The sequence below is a fragment of the Pygocentrus nattereri genome, chromosome 26 (assembly GCF_015220715.1).
Source record: "Pygocentrus nattereri isolate fPygNat1 chromosome 26, fPygNat1.pri, whole genome shotgun sequence".
Taxonomy (NCBI): Eukaryota; Metazoa; Chordata; class Actinopteri; order Characiformes; family Serrasalmidae; genus Pygocentrus; species Pygocentrus nattereri.
The window spans coordinates 21,053,870-21,077,953 of record NC_051236.1 but is presented as its reverse complement, the minus strand read 5'-3'; the positions used below and the strand labels follow the sequence as shown (position 1 = coordinate 21,077,953).

The 24,084-nt window shown below is 37.9% G+C and overlaps 2 protein-coding genes across 2 annotated transcripts; both read left to right on the top strand.

The window, feature by feature from the left end:
* Window positions 1-1,717: 1,717 nt before the first annotated feature.
* LOC108439761 lies at window positions 1,718-23,582 on the top strand. Its single transcript, XM_037534761.1, has 4 exons — window positions 1,718-1,784; window positions 14,541-16,557; window positions 17,539-17,543; window positions 19,969-23,582. Exons 1-4 carry the CDS (start codon window positions 1,733-1,735, stop codon window positions 22,416-22,418), a joined length of 4,524 nt encoding a protein of 1,507 aa, XP_037390658.1. The 5' UTR covers window positions 1,718-1,732; the 3' UTR covers window positions 22,419-23,582.
* Window positions 4,218-11,378, top strand: lrrc15 (leucine rich repeat containing 15). The gene is made up of 2 exons (XM_037534997.1): window positions 4,218-4,579; window positions 7,995-11,378. The coding sequence occupies exon 2, from the start codon at window positions 8,001-8,003 to the stop codon at window positions 9,711-9,713; it is 1,713 nt and encodes a 570-aa protein (XP_037390894.1). The 5' UTR covers window positions 4,218-4,579; window positions 7,995-8,000; the 3' UTR covers window positions 9,714-11,378.
* Window positions 23,583-24,084: the final 502 nt, after the last annotated feature.

The following is a 24,084-nucleotide window of genomic DNA, read 5'->3' as shown; positions in this document are numbered from 1 at the left end:
CCAACTCCTGTGGTGCAGCGTGGTGTTGGTGGATGGAGCGAGACATGATGTCCCTGATGTGCTCAATCGTATTCAGGTCTGGGGAACGGGTGGGCCAATCCATAGCTTCAATGCCTTCATCTTGCAGGAACTGCTGACACGCTCCAGCCACATGAGGTCTAGCATTGTCCTGCATTAGGAGGAACCCAGGGCCAACCGCACCAGCATATGGTCTCACAAGGGGTCTGAGGGGCTCATCTCGGTACCTAATGGCAGTCAGGCTACCTCTGGCGAGCACATAGAGGGCTGTGCGGCCCTCCAAAGAAATGCCACCCCACACCATTACTGACCCACTGCCAAACCGGTCATGCTGAAGGATGTTGTAGGAAGCAGATGGCTCTCCACGGCGTCTCCAGGCTCTGTCATGTCTGTCACATGTGCTCAGTGTGAACCTGCTTTCATCTGTGAAGAGCACAGGGCGCCAGTGGCGAATTTGCCAATCCTGGTGTTCTCTGGCAAATGCCAAGCGTCCTGCACGGTGTTGGGCTGTGAGCACAACCCCCATCTGTGGATGTCAGGCCCTCATACCATCCTCATGGAGTCTAACCGTTTGTGCAGACACATGCACATTTGTGGCCTGCTGGAGTTCATTTTGCAGGGCTCTGGCAGTGCTCCTCCTGTTCCTCCTTGCACAAAGGCGGAGGTAGCGGTCCTGCTGCTGGGTTGTTGCCCTCCTACGGCCTCCTCCACGTCTCCTGGTGTACTGGCCTGTCTCCTGGTAGCGCCTCCAGCCTCTGGACACTACGCTGACAGACACAGCAAACCTTCTTGCCACAGCTCGCATTGATGTGCCATCCTGGATGAGCTGCACTACCTGAGCCACTTGTGTGGGTTGTAGAGTCCGTCTCACGTTACCACGAGTGTGAAAGCACCACCAACATTCAAAAGTGACCAAAACATCAGCCAGAAAGCAGAAAGGTACTGAGAAGTGGTCTGTGGTCCCCACCTGCAGAACCACTCCTTTATTGAGTGTGTCTTGCTAATTGCCAATGATTTCCGCCTGTTGTCTATTCCATTTGCACAACAGCAGTGAAATTGATTGTCAATCAGTGTTGCTTCCTAAGAGGACAGTTTGATTTCACAGAAGTTTGATTTACTTGGAGTTATATTGTGTTGTTTAAGTGTTCCCTTTATTTTTTTTCGAGCAGTGTATATATAGTTTTTTTTTTCTCGCAAGATGTTTTTCAGGGTAATAATTTAGATTTTATTTTTTATGGTACAATAATAATAGCATTATTTTAATTTTAAAAGCTCTATTTTTATTATATCCACCATAATACAGCCTTTACATTGGTCAAAAACAAACAGATTAATGCAAATTCATTTTGCATGTGACAACAAAATTCCCTTCAGCTGAGACAACATTAAGTGATCTCAGTCCCCACACGTACCTGATATACAATGTAAAATCACTTGGCTTAGCAAAAAGCCAGGAAAGTGTTCTTCCACTCTTTGTGAACTCTAGTGATGCTGGGTCCTAACGTCCTATGTACCTCATTTACTACACTGCTAGAAATGTTCATAGCTAAAATTTGCTAATATACTGGAATGTTCTACAACCACATTAGAAGTCTGTATAAGGGCAAAAGTAGGTACAGAGAATGGAGACAATAGCAACTGCAGTGTTTGTTTCTAGATATATTATGATTGTATTATAAATGAGGTGCTTCCTGTTTTTCCTCTGTTGATACCGATGATTCTCACAAGTGAAGTACTCTATGTGATCTCTCCTTTTCCAGTCATGGGTAAGTGTGTTTTCACATTTGTATTGGCACATACTTTGCATGTGAGTGCAAATAGGAGAGAATGATGTAAGATTTGACAGGATCCTTGCCTTCTCATCTCTGCCAAAGTGTTGTTAGAAGTGAGATTTCTTAGCCATTTGATCTACCAGCTCACAGCATTTAGTTTTCAACTGAGAAGTATGTTAACAGTAGGTTAAAAGGTGCTCTCATTATGAAGCCACTAGCATCAAAACTATCATAGTTGTAAACAAAATAGATGTGTTTAATGCAGCAGTGTTACCATGCCAGACTAACAGGCTCCAACTATATGTTATCACTTAAAAAGAGACAGTAGGAGAAAGAAAAAGCTATCCAGACTGTGTGACCAACCTTAGGGCTACACACCCACTACACTGTGAGAAACAAAGCTAAATAATTATGTTAGCTAGCACTGCAGATCATGGAAATAAGCTGTGAACATTTCAAGAGCTTCAAAAATGAGAATGAAATTTGCTTGCACTGAAAAATCAATGAGTTTGATGATTTGTAAGTTTTCATGTAATAGAGGGATGAAAGAGCAGTTAACAGGGTGCTGTTGCTGTACTATCAGTCTCAAGTGGGGGAATGTGCTTTGGGTCAATAGAGTAAACGTTCTGCAAAATGTATTGGAGATAGTTAAGCCTAAAGGAGGTGAGCACTTTCCGTATAAAATGTCTTGTCCTCTGGCCAACATCTCAATATTTGCTGTTTACAGCTCAAACTTTCAAAGCACAGCAAAATTAATAGAGGAAGGAAATCAGAAAAGCAGAGTTAGAAAAGGACTATCAGTATGAAATCGAGTTATGTGCTTTGGGTCAACATTTGAATCTTTATACTAAGCTTCCATGCAGTCCCTGGCTTTTGGAACACCAACTACTCAGCCCAAAATGACTTTTCAGTGCCAAATCTTGTATGGTTAACCGGGGTGACTCAACCAAAGTGCATGTGTTTGATTTGGCTGTAAAAGCCATCCTCATTGTCACATTAATTACAGCTTTTGTTGCTGGTTCATGTGACTAACTGGTTGGTGTTGGCATTCCCACTGATATGTGTCCTACGTCAACAGACAAGGACTCAACAGGGAACAATGTATCTATCTGTCATCCCCACAGACACCAAAATAAGATAGGACAGCGAAAACTCTGCCAGCCTACACACACCCACACACAGTCCATAAGCAGCAACAGAAATAACGACTTCTGTTGAAAACTACTGGTTCACATACAGTAATCACAATGTATGCATCACACCGCCACCCTCCCAAACTGGTAGTGCTAAAATTTGATAAGGAGAGACAGACTATGGACTGAGGCAGAATAAGAAACTGTGCTTTTGCCCTGTTGCTATGAACATGGCAAGCAATAACATTAATAACATGAACAGAAGGAGAGACAGGAGGAGAGTTAACAGGTATATTATAGACAACTGAACCAGCCACTTACACCCAAAAAACAAATAGGATATGTAAGTTTTAGAGTGCCCTCTGCTGTAATATTGAATGATTTACCTGGCTCAGATGTTTAAACAGACCTAATAACACATAACATATCCTACAATATAAAATTTGTCCTCTGTGCACACAATTAAATATTCATACAAATTTGGTAACAGTTATTGACAGTTTTAGCCTGAAGACATCATTATGAAGTTGGTCTTAATGGACAGGAAAGTCAAAGACTGCTTTAAGGGACACCACAGTGACAAGAGCAAATATCAGCAATATCAGGCACCATGTAAAGATCTAGTGCCCCTTGGTCCGATTACCAGGTTGTAAGATCATCATCTGTTTTGAGGTGATTAAGGTGTTTATAACTTGTTGGGGTTGTAATTTTTGGATGTTGGTCGCAGAAGGCATTGAAGCCAAATCTTATAGAAAGTATAGAATTAGAGCTTCAAAGAAATTTGTAACATATAAAATACTGAAAATAATGTATAAATCCTGAAAAAAAATATGTATCGTTACGCCCCTAGTATGCACAACAGTGCTAGATGCCTTACACAGCCAATTGTCCTATAATTTAATTCTACACTTAACTTTTGCTGCACCAACCTAAGATTTTGAGGGTGTCCTCTAGCAAGTATGTGTCTTGTGTTGTCTGAAAGCCCTATCCTATGCTGTGTGGCTTGGACAAGATAACTATGCCTTATCTGCATGATTGTACGGCAACTTTTATCAGTTACACCACAATCTACCCTAGTGTTTAAAATTAGGTTGTTTTGATGTTGAGTGCAGAAGCAACAGTGAATGTTTTGAATTCCTATGTGTCAATTCATCAATTTCCTTTTCTTGAAAAGCAACCCACCCTCTTTAAATCAAAATAATAAAACAGGAAGGGTGTCCTGCCCAATAAGGATTACACACAAATACGTTTTTTCCTGTCTACATGAATAAACCATGTAACATTAAGAGTCAATAGGAAGAAGCTTCCAGCCTCTCGTGCTCATACCCACAGCCAGGCTAATCCAATCCAGCTCTTTAAAGCCCAGAGAGGGGGTGGGGACCTAAACCAGCATGATCCCCCTGACTCATTTCCCAATAATGTGAGTGAGCCTGCAACAGCTTTTGAAAAAGCCTGACTGTGCATTGTACTTAGCGTCTGATGGTAAAGGGGATGACCAGATGAGTGTGTGGAAGCTGACTGGAATCTGAAGAAACCATCTAAACTGTTTAGAAGTTAAGGGTGGGGACCCACTTCATCTGGAAAGAGAAGTGAAAAGAGAAGTAAAAGAGGAGTGAAAGAAGAGCACCGGTATCGTTGAACAGCCAACTGCTAAAGGTAAGACTATAACATTAAGAATGTTTAAGAGCAGAGTAATTGTTTTTTTGGCACAATAGTCAGATAGAACTGCAGACGTAATAAGTCCCTGTACCATTTCACATTGTAAAATGTTATGTAGAACACTTTTGAAACTAATTTCAACATGTCCTCAAAAAAGTTCTAAAAGTTCTCCTATGATACAATAGTTATTTGTGAAAAATAACATTTTTGAGGCAGTGACAGGGAACAAAAAGGAAATCATAGCAATTAATGGTGAGCTGGAAAAGTTTAAGCAATTACACTGCAGAAAATTCCAAGTCTGTGCAGACTGTGGTTTGGTTTTAATGGAATGCATTACAAAAGAAGGGAACTGTTTTCCAGTTGAACTGTATGCTCTCATACAGTCTCAAATCCACAAAATGAAACAGAGGACATTAAGCAAATGGAAAATGGGAATATTTTTGTGTTTCTTATATGATTAAATGCAAAAAGGAGGCACATAAAGAACAATGTGTGCTCTATAACAAAATGAAGGAACTAGGTGTTTTTTACTTGATTAGAGTATGTATATATCTGCTGCTTATAACATACATGCTGAAGGTTATTGCTTATGACAAGTACTGACTCATGACCTGACACTTATAACACTCATCACCCAAACTAAATACAGATTTCCAGGCCATTTACAGAACATGACAGAGTTACCCCCACAAGTTTCTAGACAATGACTCGCTCTTTAAATGTTTTGAAGTTAGTGGTGGATTCCACATTTTATTCTAGAACTAAACATTTTATTTTAAGATTAAAACTATTCTATTCTATGAAAAAACAAACAAACAGAACAGTAGCTTTTCCACAGACTAATACACCCAAATTGTAGATAAGGGTGTTTTTCAAGCACAAAATGAAGGTATGTTAGAGACTGTACATTGTGCAATGCAGACAGAGAGGAATTTGGATATTGGGCAATGTTTGTTGCATTTCTTGTTTACCCCCTTTTAGATTGTACATGGAAAGAAACCTAAAATAAAAAGGTAACTAAGGAACACTGTCAAACCAAAAATAAGTAGTAAACAAACAAAAGCAACAATAACAAAGAACACAAGCAATAATAGGATGAATATTCCTGACAGTGCCCTCAGTAAATGTCTAAATAATAAGCATAAAAGTGTTTGTGGTGGGACACTGTTTGTCCAAGTTTAAGCTTGCAGTAAAATCTGAATTTTCAGGAAGAAAAACGTAGCCTATATTACGGCATCTGGTGTTCATATCTAGAATGGCTTCCAGTGTAACCATATGAGAGGTAAGCTAATGCAACATTAGGAGTCTTGCTCAGGAATGCTTATTGATGCAGCAAGCCATGATATTGCCCAGGCAGGGAATCAAACACCAGTTTGCTCAGTGGAAAGAAAACCTGCTATGCTATACAAACAGCAAGCAAAAGACCAGATTGGTGATGTTTTCATATCTCAACAAGTATGTGATAAAGAAATTTGTGTCATTGGCTTATGGTTGTAATGGAGAAGTGAGTGACACAGCTGACCTCCACCCAGCAGAGTGAGATTAAATTCTTTGCTTGGGAAAAACCATGAGTCTTTGGATTTGGAGTCTTTAAAGAAGCCTAATGCTATGGCAGTTACCTTAGTAATATGATTAGAGCATAAGTCATTCTGGATGATGGCATCTTCCAACAGACATAAATGTAAAGTAGGCCAGTTAAACATACTAACATCTGTAAAGAAAACTCAAAAATCTTAGTGCATCTCAACAGTTTAGTGCATCTCGCAGTTTCAGACTGAAAGCATTTGTTAGATCAGCTTTAAAATTGAGGTGTATGGATGAAAACATGTCAAATTAGAAGTGGTTTGATTAAAGATTAATGCTTTTTCAGAGGGCTCTTTACATTTACACATTCATCAGCTGCCTGGTTAAAGTGTGTTAACGTATACAAGCATAGTTGTGTCTAGTCATACAGCTACTCCCCTCATTAATCAAATGCAGATCTACCTGGACCCCCACACACTGGTTGGTCTATTTCCTTCGCTTCCACAAAATATTTAAGCATTAAAAAACATCATTTCTGAATAGAATATTTTTTTAGCTTGCCCAGAATGTACGTTTAACTGAACCCATTACATACAACAAATGTCACTATTTTACTATTTGTAAACAGTGTTTTAACTTGAGTGGAAGATTTTTTTAAATTTCATTTTGACCCTATGACACTACATCAGACTTTATAGGTTTACTCTATTTCCCCTTAAAATATTTCAGAATCTCATTTCAAAAGTTCACATCCTTCCCTAAATTCAGGCAAAGGAAGTTGGTTCAGTAGTGTCTCTGGATGACATAAGGTGGTGATCCATTGAAAATCTAATCATAGAACTGAGAAGCATTCACTTGGGGAAGTGGGAAGGATTTTTTTGAAAAAGTGGAAATGCTTTCACTTACAGTCCCCTAAATTCAATGTATTACCCATAATTGTTCCTGATGGGTATGTGTAAAGCACAAAATCCAGTGTAAGATGTAATTATTTTGGGTGAAATGATGGTAACGGGGTGGTACGGTGGCGTGGTGGGTAGCGCTGCCGCCTCGCAACAAGGAGGGCCTGGGTTCAATTCCCCGGCCGGGTGATCAGGGTCCTCTCTGTGTGGAGTTTCCATGTTCTCCCTGTGTCTGCGTAGGTTTCCTCTGCGTTCTCGGGTTTCCTCCCACAGTCCAAAGACATGTAGTCAGGCCAATTGGACATGCTAAATTGCCCCTAGGTCTGAGTGTGTGAGTGACTGTCTGTGTCTGTCTGTCTGCCCTGCGATGGCGGCCTGTCCAGGGTGTATCCTGCCTTCTGCCCGATGACCGCTGGGATAGGCTCCAGCACCCCACCACGCCCCTGACGGAAAAGCGGCTTAGAAAATGAATGAACGAATGAATGATTGTAACTACGCAGAGAACCTAATTAAACTACACTGAAATGTCCAACAGTTTATCAATATTAAGTCAGTGTCTCAACACTAACATTCATTGCAGTGTTTAAGCCAGATTATTTGTTATTCGTTAATGAGTTATTTGGAAATTACCGGGTAGATTTAAGGGGTAATAAAGCAGGACAAGACACCTGGAGACATAAGAGTCTTAGATATTGTATATTTGTTTATTCCCTACAAAGGAAACTTTAAACGAAAGTAATAATTCTTATTGTGATTTTTCCTAGGTTCTGACCATTTGCTTATAGATTTTTCTGATTTACCTTCCAGATTAAACATATGAAATGTGAAATTGAGATATTATATATATATATATATATATATATAGAGAGAGAGAGAGAGAGAGAGAGAGAGAGAGAGAGAGATTTTACAGCTTTTATTAATTGTTTTTACTGTTTATCATAAACCACTGATAAAACAGGTCACTGCAAATATGTTTAATTCTTTTTCAGGTCTCAATGGATCTTGGACGTTACATCATTCTTGGCATTTGTGCTCTGAGTGCAGCTGTTTGGGGTTGTCCACCACAGTGCAAATGCAAGGACAACAGAATTATATGCCAAGGCTATGAAATTCAAGACTTTCCATCCGACATCCCTGCAACTACAGGTGCTCTATATATTTCAAATACCAGCATTTCTTCACTGAAACCAGCCGACATTGATGCATTTTCTGAGGCTCTCTCAATATTTGTCATCAAGGATTCAAGAATAAATGAAGTACAGCCCCACATGTTCGACAAGACCCACAATCTTAAGGCCTTAGGGTTAACAGGAACTGAGCTAGTTTCTCTACCAGAGACTCTGTTTCAGAACCTGCAGTTGCTTTCATCCCTCACACTGAGCAACAACAAATTGAATGACCTCTCCTCATCTCTGCTAACTCCTCTTCAAGCTCTGAAGACCTTAGACTTGAGCAAAAACAAGCTCAGTTCTGTTCCAGAGAAGGCATTTCAGGGTCTAATAAATTTGGAGCAGCTCGTGTTGCAGAGAAACAGCATTAGGGAACTGTACATGGGGACCTTCTATGGATTTAGCAAGCTTAAAATATTGTCCCTCCAGTATAACAGTCTAAATGCGCTTCCAGGCAATGTCTTTGAGCAGCTGGTTAACCTCGAGACACTGCACCTGCAGAACAATGTTATCACGCACTTATCTGCAGAACTTTTTGCGCATCAGCAGAAGCTGCAAAAGCTCTATCTCTCTAATAATCGGTTATCTTCACTTCCGAGGGGCATCTTCTTGAATCTTCCCAATCTACGCCAGATCTCACTTCATGACAACCAGCTGCTAAGTTTGTCTGCTGGAACCTTTGGCTTCATGCCCCTCCAGGACCTGTGGCTGTACGACAACATGTTGACCCAGCTTGAGGAAAATGTGTTCAGCAATTTAACTCAAGTACGTCTTTTGGTGCTCAGCAGAAACCAGATCTCACACGTCTCACCTGGAGCCTTTAATGGATTGACTGAGGTGGAAGAAATTTCACTGCACACCAACCGCCTGGTCACCCTTGAAGAAGGACTGTTTCAAGGCCTCCCAAAGTTGGTCAACATATCACTGGAAAACAATATGATTGAGGATCTTCCAGGGAAATTTCTTGATGGTGCCTTCAATCTATTTCAGCTGGAGCTTCAAAATAACTCTCTACCATATTTAAGGCAGGAGCTTTTACACTCACTAACCAATATTGACAATGTGGTGCTTGCTGTAAATCCCTGGAAGTGTGACCATAACATTTTACCGCTTCGCAACTGGCTTTTAAAGTACCCCAAAAAAGTAAAAAACATCACATCTCTTACATGTCTTAGTCCTTCACACTTGACAGGCATCAGTATAATAAATCTCAGCGATGATATTTCTCAAACACCCACTTCTGGAACCACTGAAAATAAACCACTTACTCCCACGGACAAACAACGAAGGCCTCACACTCCCCCACCCAGAAGGAGCACCCTGGCACCTGCCAACTCCACATCATCCTCAAAGAAAGGAGAGGACACCAGCAATGATCAGAGAGAGGTTGAGACAATGTCTAATAACCTGTACATAATCATTATTGCTATAGTCTGTACTGTAGTGATTGTCACTATAATCATCTGTGTTGCATTATGGAGGAGGAACAAGCGGGGAAGTCGAAATTTACGCCACCCAAATCCGAATTCGGTTATCTAAAGTTTAAATGTGTGTTCTACTATTTGCTGAGGAGTAGCACACTGGTGTGCTATTAAGTAAGACAAAATAATGGCTTATACAAATCATTCATTTTGACACTATTTCAAAGTTTATTGCAAAAGGTGAAAAAGGGCTGGAAAGAACTGCTTACTAACCTGTGTGGAGTGCCCTTTTAGGTGCTGGAACCATGAAAAGGGTTTTTCACCAAATAAATAAATACATTACGATGCATACAGCATCCTTCATTAATCTATTTAAAATGTCCAATAAGTATAAAACATTACATTTCTGTATCGGAAAAAAACAACAATTAAGTCTCAATAACTGAATATAACATCAGCATTTAGTCCACTTTTCACAGCAGACTTGTCAGGTTTTCAAAGAGCCCTGCAAAGTTCAGTCTTAGAAGTTGGTTGCATTTTCAGCATCTCATGATACAGATATTGCTAGACACATTCAGTGATGTTGAGGTCTGAACTTTGGGGGGGGTCAGTCCATTGTTCTGCGAACATCAGCAGCTTCTTTGTTTGCTTTGCAAATTTCCTCTTTTTTTGTCTATTTCCTTTTCTCAGTTCAGCTTCTTGACAGCTACACATCCTTTCAGATGCATAGTGTTGTGCTGTCTTCTCACATTGGAGCGATAGACAGAAACATGTGGATTTTTTCAGATCTGATGCAAAGGTGGAGCTTGATTCCCTGAAAATGATCCCTTTTTCTCTATAACTTTAAACAACTTAAACTCCAGTTTTGGAAAGTCCTGTGTTTTCACTTTAACTTTCCCCCTCCTTATGGAAGTGCTTTATCCTATATACAATCTGCTAAGATACTGATCTCTTGAAAAAGAACAATTTGTACTTAATGGTTGTTTTTACTAAAAATGAAAGCAATGAAGGATAGTTTCTGACTTTTGCACAGTAATGTATATATTAATAAAAATGTAAATTGTACTTTTAGAGACTGCTTTTAGAGATTTTACTTTTGCCTCTGTACTGTGTTTGACTTCAAAGAAGTGATATGCATTTCTTTTTTCCTTTTCATATCTAATATCTATTATGGCAATCAGATTTTGAAAATAATTTCTTAATTTTTTTGGTTAAATGAACCAAGCAACTGTAATTGACAAAGATGTTGTGTCAATAAAATGGGAAATGAAACATTGCATAAAGAAACTTCATGTCTGGTCGTAATGAGTTATTGCACTTTGATATAAAAAAAACATATTTGTTAATAATTTTGAGATATGTCATTAAATAGTAAGGGTGTAATGATACACAAACCACAAGCCAATTCGATTTTATTCATGGCACTGGTTTTGGGATTCAATATTTTGAGCATGACTGAAGCAAAATTGTTGACTTTATCCATCCATCCAAACAATGCAGTCACATTGTATGGCATAATAAATAGAACTCATATTGTCCACAGCGCAAATTGTCACATTTTTGCATCATGATACATTGTTACCCCCACAGTGAAAACCCTGCTCCCAAGTGTGCATGTATCTTTATTTTCTCACTTAATACATGGTTCATGGTAAAAGTAACTGTAATACTGATTTTTTTTTACTGGATTCTGTGTGTTTGTAGTATTTGCACTTCTTCAAGCTGTTTTACAGAAGATATAAGATATAAGATAATCTGATAAAATTAAAGGAACTACCAAGACCTTCATACTCTTCCTTTATTATTACACATTCCGTTTTCCCTTACATATTAGATATTGAAAAGAAAATGATTTTGTCTCTTCATGTAAGCAGGCTAGCCTGGATACCAATAACAAAAACTTGTGCTCTTTTGTTATTTTTTTTCTTTTTTTCCAACACTAAATTCTTCAATCATGTTCAATGTTTTAATATAAAGATCCAATAACATCAAATTCTGATTTTTTAGACTTGATGATAGTAAATGATAGTTTATCGAATGCTGGAACTACAGCAGTGAACTACAGCAGTGAAAATAAATATTCTGATATTCTGTGCATGAAAGATATCAACATCAAGTTAACAATTTAAATTTAAACTGAGCACATAAAGTGCCAGAGCTAACTGACAACTGTTCATTTATTGCATCATGCACTGCATTAAAATCTCACATGTTTCTGTGATGGATATCACCACATGGACTCGGAAATACTTTGACAAACCATTGTCAGTAAACATCCATTGTTGCATCCACATATACAAGACTGTACATTGTATAGCGGAAGTCATATGTCAACAATATCCACAAATGCTGCCAACTTCTCTGGGCTCAAGTGCAGAGAATGCACAATGAAAACATATATTGTGGTCTGACGAGTCAACTTTTCTGTTTGTTTATAGAAATAATGCACATTGTGTTCATCCAGATTGTTACCAGCATAAAGTTCAAAAGTTCAGGGTCTGTCATGGTATGAGGCTGTGATAATGGGTAACTTGAATATCTGTGTCGGCACCATAGGTGCTAAACACATTTTGAGCAACATGTTCTGCCTTCTAGACTAGTCTTTTTGGGGCAGGCATGATTATTTCAATAATTCAACGTCAAGCCACATTCTGAATGTGTCGAAACAGCATGATTGCATAATCAGAGATTGCGGGTACTAGACTGCAAAACAGCAATGGGGGACCTATAAAGTTGCACAGAGGAAGAATAACAGACGAACGGCAAAAAAATGTAATTTAAAACGGGATCCGTTTTTTTCTTCAGTCCGCAAATGAATGTTAAGTGTTGTTAAAAGGAAAGGTGGTGTCACATAGTGAGAAACATACTCCAGTTCATAAACATGTTTGGAATGTGTTGCAGGCATACAATAAAGTACATAAGGTAAAACATCATATATTGTGTTTTTGTGGTATTTTTAATTTAGTACAGGTCAAACAGAATTGACTAATCACTACTTTGTTTTATTAGCATTTTACATATTGTTCCAATGTTTTTAGAATATGATATGTACACAAAACTTAAAAAATCAAAACGCAAACACTTTTTCTTGTACCTAACTTTCAGCTGAACATGCCATGAGTAGAAATGATACAAGACAGTTTAAATATAACACTGTGTTAACACTGTGGAGGTTATACCTGTGACCTGACTAGCTTTCAGTGTGCATTTGTTATATGCTTGAAAAGGGTGTTATTACAGTGACCAAGACGGTGATTAAGATAACCTAGATATGACTACACCTATACACACAACTCGGTGATAAAAAATAAATAAATAAATTCATTTAAAAAGTTACTCTTATGGCACAAACACAGCATACTGAATCTGAAAATGTGTCCAATTACTGTAAAATGCGCAGATAATGATTATATGGGAAAACAATAACATCTGTTTAAGTATATTACAATGAAAAATGACATTTTACCCTGTGTGCACTTCCCTACAGCTCAAACCACTTAACATACTGACTACATTCATTTCTGTCTTTTTATATCTGTGAGAATGCTCTCTAGTTTTCATTTTATATATTTTTATAATGTTCAACTATTTAAAATAATTTAAAGTTCGACATTTTCCTGTAAACTTACACAGCTGATGATGTTTTTGTGCTTGTGAGAGTTGATTGGTTCTGCTTGTTTTAAGGCCAGAGCACGCTGACCAAATCAACCCCAACAAACATAAACAAACAGAAAAGCTTGGTTGGTTTGTCATCTGTGTTCAATCGAGATATAGAATGTTCTCTTCTCAGTCACTCCGATTTATTTGGTTTATCGGGTGTTTTTCTGGACATTGAAAAGACAAATGCAAAATTAGGATGTCAGTGGTTGTTGTACAATGTTTGGTCAGTGTATATTGGCCAGCATACTCATCATCTTTGTTTTGGCTTTATAACCTTGTCAACTAATCTTTTTCACACTTGTCACACCTCCATTTAAGGGTAATATGATGAACCTTTGAAGACCTTAAACAACATTATTCCATATAGATCATTTGTATTTTCACCCCATAATTTCTTTTACCTTTATGTATTCATCTTTCATCTTTGCATTCAACTCTTTTGAAGCTTTCTATACCTCATGCCTTACGCTAGAACACTATATAACCTAATCTATTTTCTTCCTCAAGAATTCCATTTTTTCTGACATTATTCCTATTTTACTGCATTTGAATCCAATGACATTGCTAAGAAATATTATGTTCAGAGTAAAATTAGGTAGGTAATTAAGTTATTTAGCCACTAGATAGCATGATTCATTCTAATTCTGAACATTTCATATAGCAAATTATATTGAACTAAAAAGGCTTTGCTTAAAATCTTTTCACACCATCAAAGCTTTTTGCATAACCCAATAGTTATTATTACTATGAAATAGCATTTACACAGCAATTCAATACATCTAAATGTTTATGTGCCAACATTAAAAATGAATATAAACAGTATTATTAAAACATACTAATAATAATGCCATGTCATTTCTGTTATAAATTCAGTAAATTGATAGTCTCTCCCCCATTTTGTGCCTATGTAAAACACTAATATGCAATTATATATAAGTATTTATGTCAGAATAAACAGCTTAAAAGTTACAGTTTTGTAAAATATGACCTACATGATTTCTCCCACTGCTTTTTATTTCCTTTGCAGGTGGAAACATGCTGATGGGAGCAGGTCTAAACTTCAGCATTCTGTAGCTTGAGTTTTTCATCTGACTTGGATTTTGATTAATTCTGGACATAAACACAACTCAAAAAAACATAAATGTACCAAATACTATTGATGTAGGACTTTGTGTAGTTGAGCAAAAACAACAAAATATACTGTCATTTTACACTAATTGTCGTGTTACTAAATTAGATCATGTCATTACATGATTTCTCCCATTGTTTATTGTTTCCTTTGCAGGTGGAAACATGCTGATGGGAGCAGGTCTATACTTCACCGTTCTTCTCCATTTGCTTTGTTGTTGTGCAGCTGAAGAGCCTGTTGTGGAGCCATATCAAGATGTCTATGACAAGGACGTGACAACAATACCTGCAATCCTAAAAGATGGAAGCAAGGAGGTCTTTTTCATTAACAGTCAGATTGGGGTCATACCAAAAGGAGCATTTTCCAAAAACCCTCAACTAGAAAAAGTGGAATTTATTGGTACACCAACATTCTCTATCGAGGAAGGTGCCTTTGAAGGTTTAGAGAAGCTGGCTATCATTGAGATTTCAGGAACAAATCTGACATCACTACCCATTGGAGTTTTTAAAGATCTTAACAATCTTAATACTTTAATTCTGAAAGGAAACAAGATTCAGAATTTAGAAAGGGGACTATTTGATGGCATCAGTACCCTTGAAAAACTGCAGCTGCATATGAATGAGATTTCATCAATTGAAGAGGGAACATTTGATCATCTGGAGAATCTCCAAGAGCTTCATCTTGCTAAGAACAACCTTGCAGCCGTTTCAACATCTCTTTTCTCCAATCTCAAGAAACTGCAAGTTTTTAGGATCTATGACAACAAGGTGACCTCTATGCCAGACGGAATTTTTGATAATCTTCACAATCTGAAGGAAATTTCTCTATACGGCAACAGAATCACACACATACAACCAAATTTGATTCCACATAAAAGCAAGTTGATAAAATTGTGGTTGGATAATAATCTCTTAACTGAGCTGCCACCCAACCTATTTGTGGATTTCACTGCACTCAAAACATTAACTTTGCATCACAATCAGCTCACCAGTCTCCCTTCTGATCTTTTTGGAGAAATGCCAAAAATTACTGAATTGGGTCTCAACAACAATAACCTTACAAGCTTACCTGCCAGGGTTTTCAGCCCACTGAAGAAGCTTAAGAAATTAGACCTGTCCTCTAATCACTTTTCACATCTCTCTGGAGAATTTTTTGAGGGGCTGGACAAACTTTCTGAGCTCAATCTTCAGAAAAACACCATTGAAGCATTGAAATCAGATGACTTTATACAACTTAAGTCCCTTTCAACACTCAATCTGGCTAAAAATAACCTGAGAAGCCTTCCAGAAGATGTTTTTGATTCTCTTCCAAAACTCAGCAAAGTGTATCTGAAGGACAACCCTTGGCACTGCGACTGCAACCTATTGTCATTCTACACATGGATGAAAGATAACAAGGACAAACTACGCCCTCCCTCTCCGGATGATGCACGTTGTCAGTATCCTGTGGATTTGAGAGGCCAGACAATTCTTTCTTTAACAACAGATCAACTCATATGTCCCACAACTTTGCTGACCACCACCACTCTGCTTACAACAACTACTCCTACAACAACTGTGCCAACATCTCTGCCAACAACCACAACATCCCTACCAACAACCACAACAACCCTGCCAACTACCACAACTCTTCCAACCACTACAACTGAGGCTACAACAATCACTATTACACTGCAGATCACCACTCAGCCACCAACAACCTCATTACCAGAAACCACTCTACTTAAAACTACAGCAACACCATCCATGTCAACTCCACCAATCCTAACAACTGCTACAACAACCACAGTGCCCACCCCTACCGCAACAACCACACTAACCAATACTACAGTAATGACCACAATACCCATCAGTGTGGAAATGAGCACAGTTCCTTCCCCTACAGATTTGACCACAGCACTCACCACGCCTGTAACAACCACAGTGCAGCTCACTACACCAATGAACACAGCACAAACCAAAACACATAGGATCTTGTTATATAAGATTTTGATGATTTCCTGTATCACAATGTTGCTGCTAGTGGTCTGTTATGCATTATTATTAATAAAATTCATGTACTCCTCCCCTTATAATTCTCCCGAGGAGAAAGAAAGAGTCATCCTAACACATTTCTCCTACAAAAAGTCAGTTTCACTGAGACCAGTCCAGGATATAGAGAGCGTCGCTCTATAGTAATCAACATTACCTGTCAATTTTCCAGTTACATCAATGAATGCTTAATAAAACACATCAGATAACAGGATAATGTAGGAGGTGGTGACAATGACTTATTTAAGATAAGTAATGTGAACTTGAACACTGTATTGCCAAAAGGTCTGCAAGTACAAAGTACATTTAAAAAGAAACAATAACCTGCATCTTCAGAGCTTTATGTTTACGTCATTTTAGTTAATCAAACCCAATATGTATAGTCAACATGTACAGCATGTGGTTTTAAGCTTTCCCTGCATGTTCTTTTAATGCATGTTAAAATGACTCATTATGTACTTTGTCATTTGTAATATGTAATATGAAATTGTCCAGGCATTTCACAACAGGTTACTTGTCAAAACAGTTTTCTTTTTAGAAAAGAAGTCACTGTTTCTTGGTACCCAGGTGTGGAGGTATGCCTGAATACAGATTAGAGCCAGGACCAGTTCATCCACATAGGTGAACAAGGCAATCATCTAGAGTGGCACTTGCAGGGGCAGTAAAAAATATGGAATTATTCAGTCACCTAATTTTAATTCTAATATTAATAGCAGAGTACATTTTTCCTCTGTCATGCATGGGGAAGCTCAGAGCTTTACACTATACTGTCACTTGTATGGGGAAATCAAATATCCTAAGATTTTGAAGAGGGGCAATTATTTCTTAGGGATGCACAGTGATATAAGAATCATGTCAGTATGGACAGAAATATGCTTAACGAATATATCAGCAGTGGACATACATCTTGCTTTGACCAATATTTGAAACTGATATTTGATGTTGATGACTTTACTAAGGAAGAGCAGAATGTTTAAGTGATGCTGGGCTACTCTGCAAATTATCTGTATTTTTATTTTTGATGCATTTGTAAATCTGCAGAAATAAACGTTACATTTCTCTGCAATGCTAATGGATGTGAATCTAGTACAAGTTTCTACCTTTTATAAATGTTTATTTTTCAGCATCTGTATAGGTGTCAGTATATATGTATATGAAAAATACTGGGTGTAAGAATCCGCCTACAAATACCACATCAGTGTGTCCTTATAAATTTTAGACATATCCTTAAACTGAAGGCAGAAAATGAGAAGTGTAGAATGGTGTGGAACACATCATTACATATTGAACCTGAGAAAACAGGGAAAAAACACTAGACATCTGGTATGTGGCATGTGGCTAAACTAGCAAATGAGCTATTCTGATTGGCTATCAAAATGTATCATTGTTAACTCAGTAGATTTAGTGCATTATGTAGCTTACACAAATAATGAGATTAAACTGAATTCACATGGGTTGCAAAGCACAGACACATTCTAATATTCAACATCCACTGCAGTGCTTTGTAAACAGGCTGCTTAAATAAATCCACTCTTTGCTCTTACTGTCCCTATCAGGAGGAGTAAGGTGGTGGAGAAAATGTTATCCCTAAAATACAAATAATCACACTTTAACCATTATTTGCTAAATATGTAGACTTTAGCTTCTATTTTCTATTATTTTATACTAATTGGCTGCAGAGAGATCACAATATATGCATGTGTTGCTCTATATCGGTACTGAAAGGTCAGTTCAGATTAACAGTGAGAGGGTTTTTGTGTCTAAAAACTTTTGTATAGTGTTGAATTTGCTACCAGGTATTATGTAGACTTGTCTGGAGTGTGATGTTTGTATTGAATCATGCATAGCAGATCCTGCAGAACTGAAGCTGGCTTCAATGTGCTGTTAGATGTATACATGTAGCTGGTCTATTTCACAATTGCTTCTTCATAAATATACCACAAATTACATATATGCTAGGGCTACAACATTTATTGTGTGTTTGTGGGCATGGCATTTGTTTTTGTGTGTTGTTGCTTATTGATTGTGATCTTGCGAATTTGCTGGAGGTGGCACAATGTTTTGCTTTGAGTGGCACAGTGGCAAGATTAGACCATTTAAAGATGCTCTATCCATTCTTGCCTTTCATGTTACCTCAACTCTGCTACTACTTGCTAATAACCTCTTATGTGTACATTATATTCAAAATTCCTTATGTTAAGTAACAACTGTAGTAACAATAATGAGGTATAGCGTATGTCTGTTAGGAGGGTACTCAGAGTAAATGTGTTAATAAAGCTGCATGTCAATAATAGAATCAGTGACTGTAACCCTCTCGCTCAAATCTAACTTTTACATGGTTTTTAATAGCTTTTAAATAGCTTTTAATACATTCTTATTACTTTTTATAATCCTCAAGGCCTTTAGCAAACTATGTTGGATAGTTATTGTAGGAGATCTATGGATAAATCAATGAGCAGCAAATTAACAAAGCAACAGTAAAGTGGAAAGCTACAGATGCCTTTAAAGAGCCTTCATTGCAACAAGAATCCACCAACTATATGAACAGCGAGAGGATATAATCATGAAGGAGGTATAACCATTGACTGTGACTATATATATATATATATATATATATATATATATATATATAATATAGTTGTCATAAAAGTTCATTGTTTTTCCTTCAGTTATGTTTTAATGCTACTATTTTTAATCCCACACCTCCAGCAACGTCAACTAATATTTCATTTTTGTCCTTTAAAGTAGATATAAAAGTTAGCTCAACCCAACCACTGTCCTAGTCTAATGTTTACATAGTATGTACTGCGCAATGACTAAAAACTGGAGTAATGTCAAGATCAACCAATGAAATGAAGTGAATTAGCTGTTAAAATAAGTGAATGAATAAATCCAATTCCATGAACAAAAATCAAATTTAAAATAAAAAACACGTGCAATGTTTCTTATTCTATGAGGAGGTATAAGTTCCGTTCTCTTATCTCTAAAAACAGAAAGTGAACTGGCCAACGTTCTTAAACTGTTCACAAGACATACGCCAGAGTGAACACTGCGGCAAAGAGATAAAAGCGCTGCGCAAGAGGATATGCTGACATTTGACTCAAAATGAGCATTCAGAGATCACACTGGAAGGGGAATATTTAAGGTAAAACTTTGCCATTTCTAACTCAACATATGCAAACATTCACTAAAAAACGTTCTATGATTTTGATTCGCTGTCATACTGTAAAGGAGAAGGTAAAACATTTTTCTGGGGGAATCTCGGACAGGGTACACCAATGAGAATCATTTTATTTACTTTGTATTCAATTTAATCTGCAATGACAAAAAGCTTAAAATGTAGCTTGAGTTTTCCATCTGACTTGGATTTTGATTAATTCTGGACATAAACACAACTCAAAAAAACATAAATGTACCAAATACTATTGATGTAGGACTTTGTGTAGTTGAGCAAAAACAACAAAATATACTGTCATTTTACACTAATTGTCGTGTTACTAAATTAGATCATGTCATTACATGATTTCTCCCATTGTTTATTGTTTCCTTTGCAGGTGGAAACATGCTGATGGGAGCAGGTCTATACTTCAGCGTTCTTCTCCATTTGCTTTGTTGTTGTGCAGCTGAAGAGCCTGTTGTGGAGCCATATCAAGATGTCTATGACAAGGATGTGACAACAATACCTGCAATCCTGAAAGATGGAAGCAAGGAGGTCTTTTTCATTAACAGTCAGATTGGGGTCATACCAAAAGGAGCATTTTCCAAAAACCCTCAACTAGAGAAAGTGGAATTTATTGGTACACCAACATTCTCTATCGAGGAAGGTGCGTTTGAAGGTTTAGAGAAGCTGGCTATCATTGAGATTTCAGGAACTAATCTGACATCACTACCCATTGGAGTTTTTAAAGATCTTAACAATCTTAATACTTTAATTCTGAAAGGAAACAAGATTCAGAATTTAGAAAGGGGACTATTTGATGGCATCAGTACCCTTGAAAAACTGCAGCTGCATATGAATGAGATTTCATCAATTGAAGAGGGAACATTTGATCATCTGGAGAATCTCCAAGAGCTTCATCTTGCTAAGAACAACCTTGCAGCCGTTTCAACATCTCTTTTCTCCAATCTCAAGAAACTGCAAGTTTTTAGGATCTATGAAAACAAGGTGACCTCTATGCCAGACGGAATTTTTGATAATCTTCAGAGTCTGAAGGAAATTTCTCTACACAGCAACAGAATCACACACATACAACCAAATTTGATTCCACATAAAAGCAAGTTGACAAAATTGTTGTTGGATAATAATCTCTTAACTGAGCTGCCACCCAACCTATTTGTGGATTTCACGGCACTCAAAACATTAACTTTGCATCACAATCAGCTCACCAGTCTCCCTTCTGATCTTTTTGGAGAAATGCCAAAAATTACTGAATTGGGTCTCAACAACAATAACCTTACAAGCTTACCTGCCAGGGTTTTCAGCCCACTGAAGAAGCTTAAGAAATTAGACCTGTCCTCTAATCACTTTTCACATCTCTCTGGAGAATTTTTTGAGGGGCTGGACAAACTTTCTGAGCTCAATCTTCAGAAAAACACCATTGAAGCATTGAAATCAGATGACTTTATACAACTTAAGTCCCTTTCAACACTCAATCTGGCTAAAAATAACCTGAGAAGCCTTCCAGAAGATGTTTTTGATTCTCTTCCAAAACTCAGCAAAGTGTATCTGAATGACAACCCTTGGCACTGCGACTGCAACCTGTTGTCATTCTACACATGGATGAAAGATAACAAGGACAAACTACGCCCTCCCTCTCCGGATGATGCACGTTGTCAGTATCCTGTGGATTTGAGAGGCCAGACAATTCTTTCTTTAACAACAGATCAACTCATATGTCCCACAACTTTGCTGACCACCACCACTCTGCTTACAACAACTACTCCTACAACAACTGTGCCAACAACTCTCCCAACAACCACAACAACCCAGCCAACAACCACAACAACCCTACCAACAACCACAACAACCCAGCCAACAACCACAACAACCCTGCCAACAACCACAACTCTTCCAACCACTACAACTGTGGCTACAACAACTTCAACAACCACTACTATGACAACACAGATTACCACGCACTCACCAACAACCACATTACCACCAACTACAACACTGACCACAACTCTGCCTACCACTACCCCTGAAACCACTCAGCTTACAACTTTACTTATAACTACAGCAATGACCACAGTACCCACAACTACAGCAACAACCACAGTACCCACAACTACAGCAACGACCACAGTACCCACAACTACAGCAACGACCACAGTAGCCACAACTACAGCAACGACCACAGTACCCACAACTACAGCAACCACCACAGTACCCACAACTACAGCAATGACCACAGTACCCACAACTACAGCAACGACCACAGTACCCACAACTACAGCAACGACCACAGTACCCACCACTACAGCAACGACCACAGTACCCACCACTACAGCAACGACCACAGTACCCACCACTACAGCAACGACCACAGTACCCACCACTACAGCAACTACCACAGTACCTACCACTACAGCAACGACCACAGTCCCCACAACTACAGCAACGACCACAACACCAATTACTACAGAGCCAACATCGTCCACTCATCTGAATACAATCATCAGCAGCACAAGGGAAACAACGCCAGTCTCCACCACCCCCAGCAATTTCATCTGTTTTGGGTTCCATGACCCTCAGCACCAAGCTGTCTACTCCACCTCTCGAGCTGATAAAGCTTCATCATGTAAAGCTCAGACAATTTCTTATACTGTAATGTTGTTGCTAGAGATCTGCTGTACAGTGGTATTGGCCAAGTTTACATATTCCCTGTACTGTTCTCTTGAGGAGAAAGAAAAATTCTACACTCGAGTCAACCTGACCCGTTTCTCCTACAAAAAATCCATTATTCTGAGACCGGTCCAGGAGATTGAGACTGTGGCTCTATAAGACAATCCATAAACTGTCAGTGTTGATAACAATAATAATTTAGAAGTGGCACATTATGAGTATGTGACCTGGACAACACATTTAGAAGAAGCAACTGCAAGTGGAACACAAGCATATTAGCATGGGGAAGGTATACCATAGGTATTTTAGATTGTTAAGCAGGTGTTAAGGAAGTGCTAGTGGTATGCTAGATAACAGTCATACTCAACTATCTAAGGCTATTAGTTCACTCTGTTTAGACTATCTGGATGTTCATGCTAAGCCAACACGTACAACCCAGAAACTGATTTCAGTTCAGATTGTCTCCTCTTTCGAATATTTCAAGTATGTAATTACTAAATGTATGTGCCCCAGCTTTTAACATTTACCTTCCTACCATTTTTTAACATTATTGATTCCATGTTACCACAATTATTAAGTATGTTGTTATCGTTAAGTATATTGACCATATTAATTAATAGCATCTTTCTGAAGTATTATTTTTTAATTCAATTATATTTAAAGGTTGTTATATTATGTTAATCTCCTTTGCATATTTTCAGCTGAGAATGTCTTTTGTTGTTGAATTTTTCTGATTTCCTTTTTTGAACTGATATTGAAGCAGAGTGAGGTGCAAACTATCAAGGGTTAAAATGCTACATGAATGTTTTATATATGATGCAGAGTTATACAATGAATCCATGCCTATACTATTTGATTCACCTTTTTGGCAGCTGTAACAACTCCCAGGGACAGATAGCAAATCAATTTGCCACATTTGATACTTTTTTTTACTAATCACATTTATTTTGGTGAATGTACTTTAATGTATTTAGACTGGAAATATCATCTGGTTAAAACAAGATAGATTTGTTTTGCATTAATTGTGTTTATTAATTGCATTGACCAGACATTTTAGAGACTGTTACAACCAGCCCATCCATCTATCACAGTTTTCCCATTTCAACTAGCAGAGATATGTAGTTTTTGTGCTTTTGTGAAAAATACTAATTTGACTCAAATAGTTTTAGAACTATTCAGTAAGTTAAGCTGTGCTCTAGTCTCTTACACTGATGTTACAGGCCATGTAACCTAAGCTACTGGGAAAAGGTCTATGTTGCTTGGGAGCTGCACTGCTTTGTCATGCTCTACTATGGATAAAGCATATGTCAACTTAATGCTTTAGTTAAGTCTATTATTTTCATGTGTGCAATGCTAACACACACTTTCTCAGATTACTACACTTTTTGCAGCACAGCTCTTTGGTTGCCCTAGTTTACATGTCATTTTGATGTGTAATAGAGATAAATCTATTGAAGCAAGCATGGGCTACTCAGTGAAATAACTTTCTTTCGTAAGAGCCCTCACTGAAAGTTACAGATATAATTAAAAATGAAATTTTAGTATCTGCATTAAGGACCGAAAGATTGTTTTTATATCTAAATCCCAATTTTAAAAAGTGCAATATTGAAATTGCAAGAGCTCCAATTTTACTCATAGCCTCTATTATCAACAACATTGTGTTATGGAGGGAACAGTAACCTGCCAGAGCTTTTCAGCTGCTTGTGGAAGGGTTAGGCCAACAAGAAGCAACTAAAAAACATATGTTCTGACATGACAATTAACAAAACAAATCACAGCTAGCAGTCTGGCATGTTCAGCATTCAAAAAGTGGTTGTCCTGATCT

What these genes read in the sequence shown, in the direction of transcription:
- LOC108439761 (XM_037534761.1), top strand. Translation starts at nt 1,733, where the DNA reads ATGATTCTCACAAGTGAAGTACTCTATGTGATCTCTCCTTTTCCAGTC. An exon ending in CTCTCCTTTTCCAGTCATGG is followed by an intron (nt 1,785 to 14,540) that starts GTAAGTGTGTTT and finishes TTTCCTTTGCAG; the next exon opens with GTGGAAACATGCTGATGGGA.
- lrrc15 (XM_037534997.1), top strand. Translation starts at nt 8,001, where the DNA reads ATGGATCTTGGACGTTACATCATTCTTGGCATTTGTGCTCTGAGTGCA.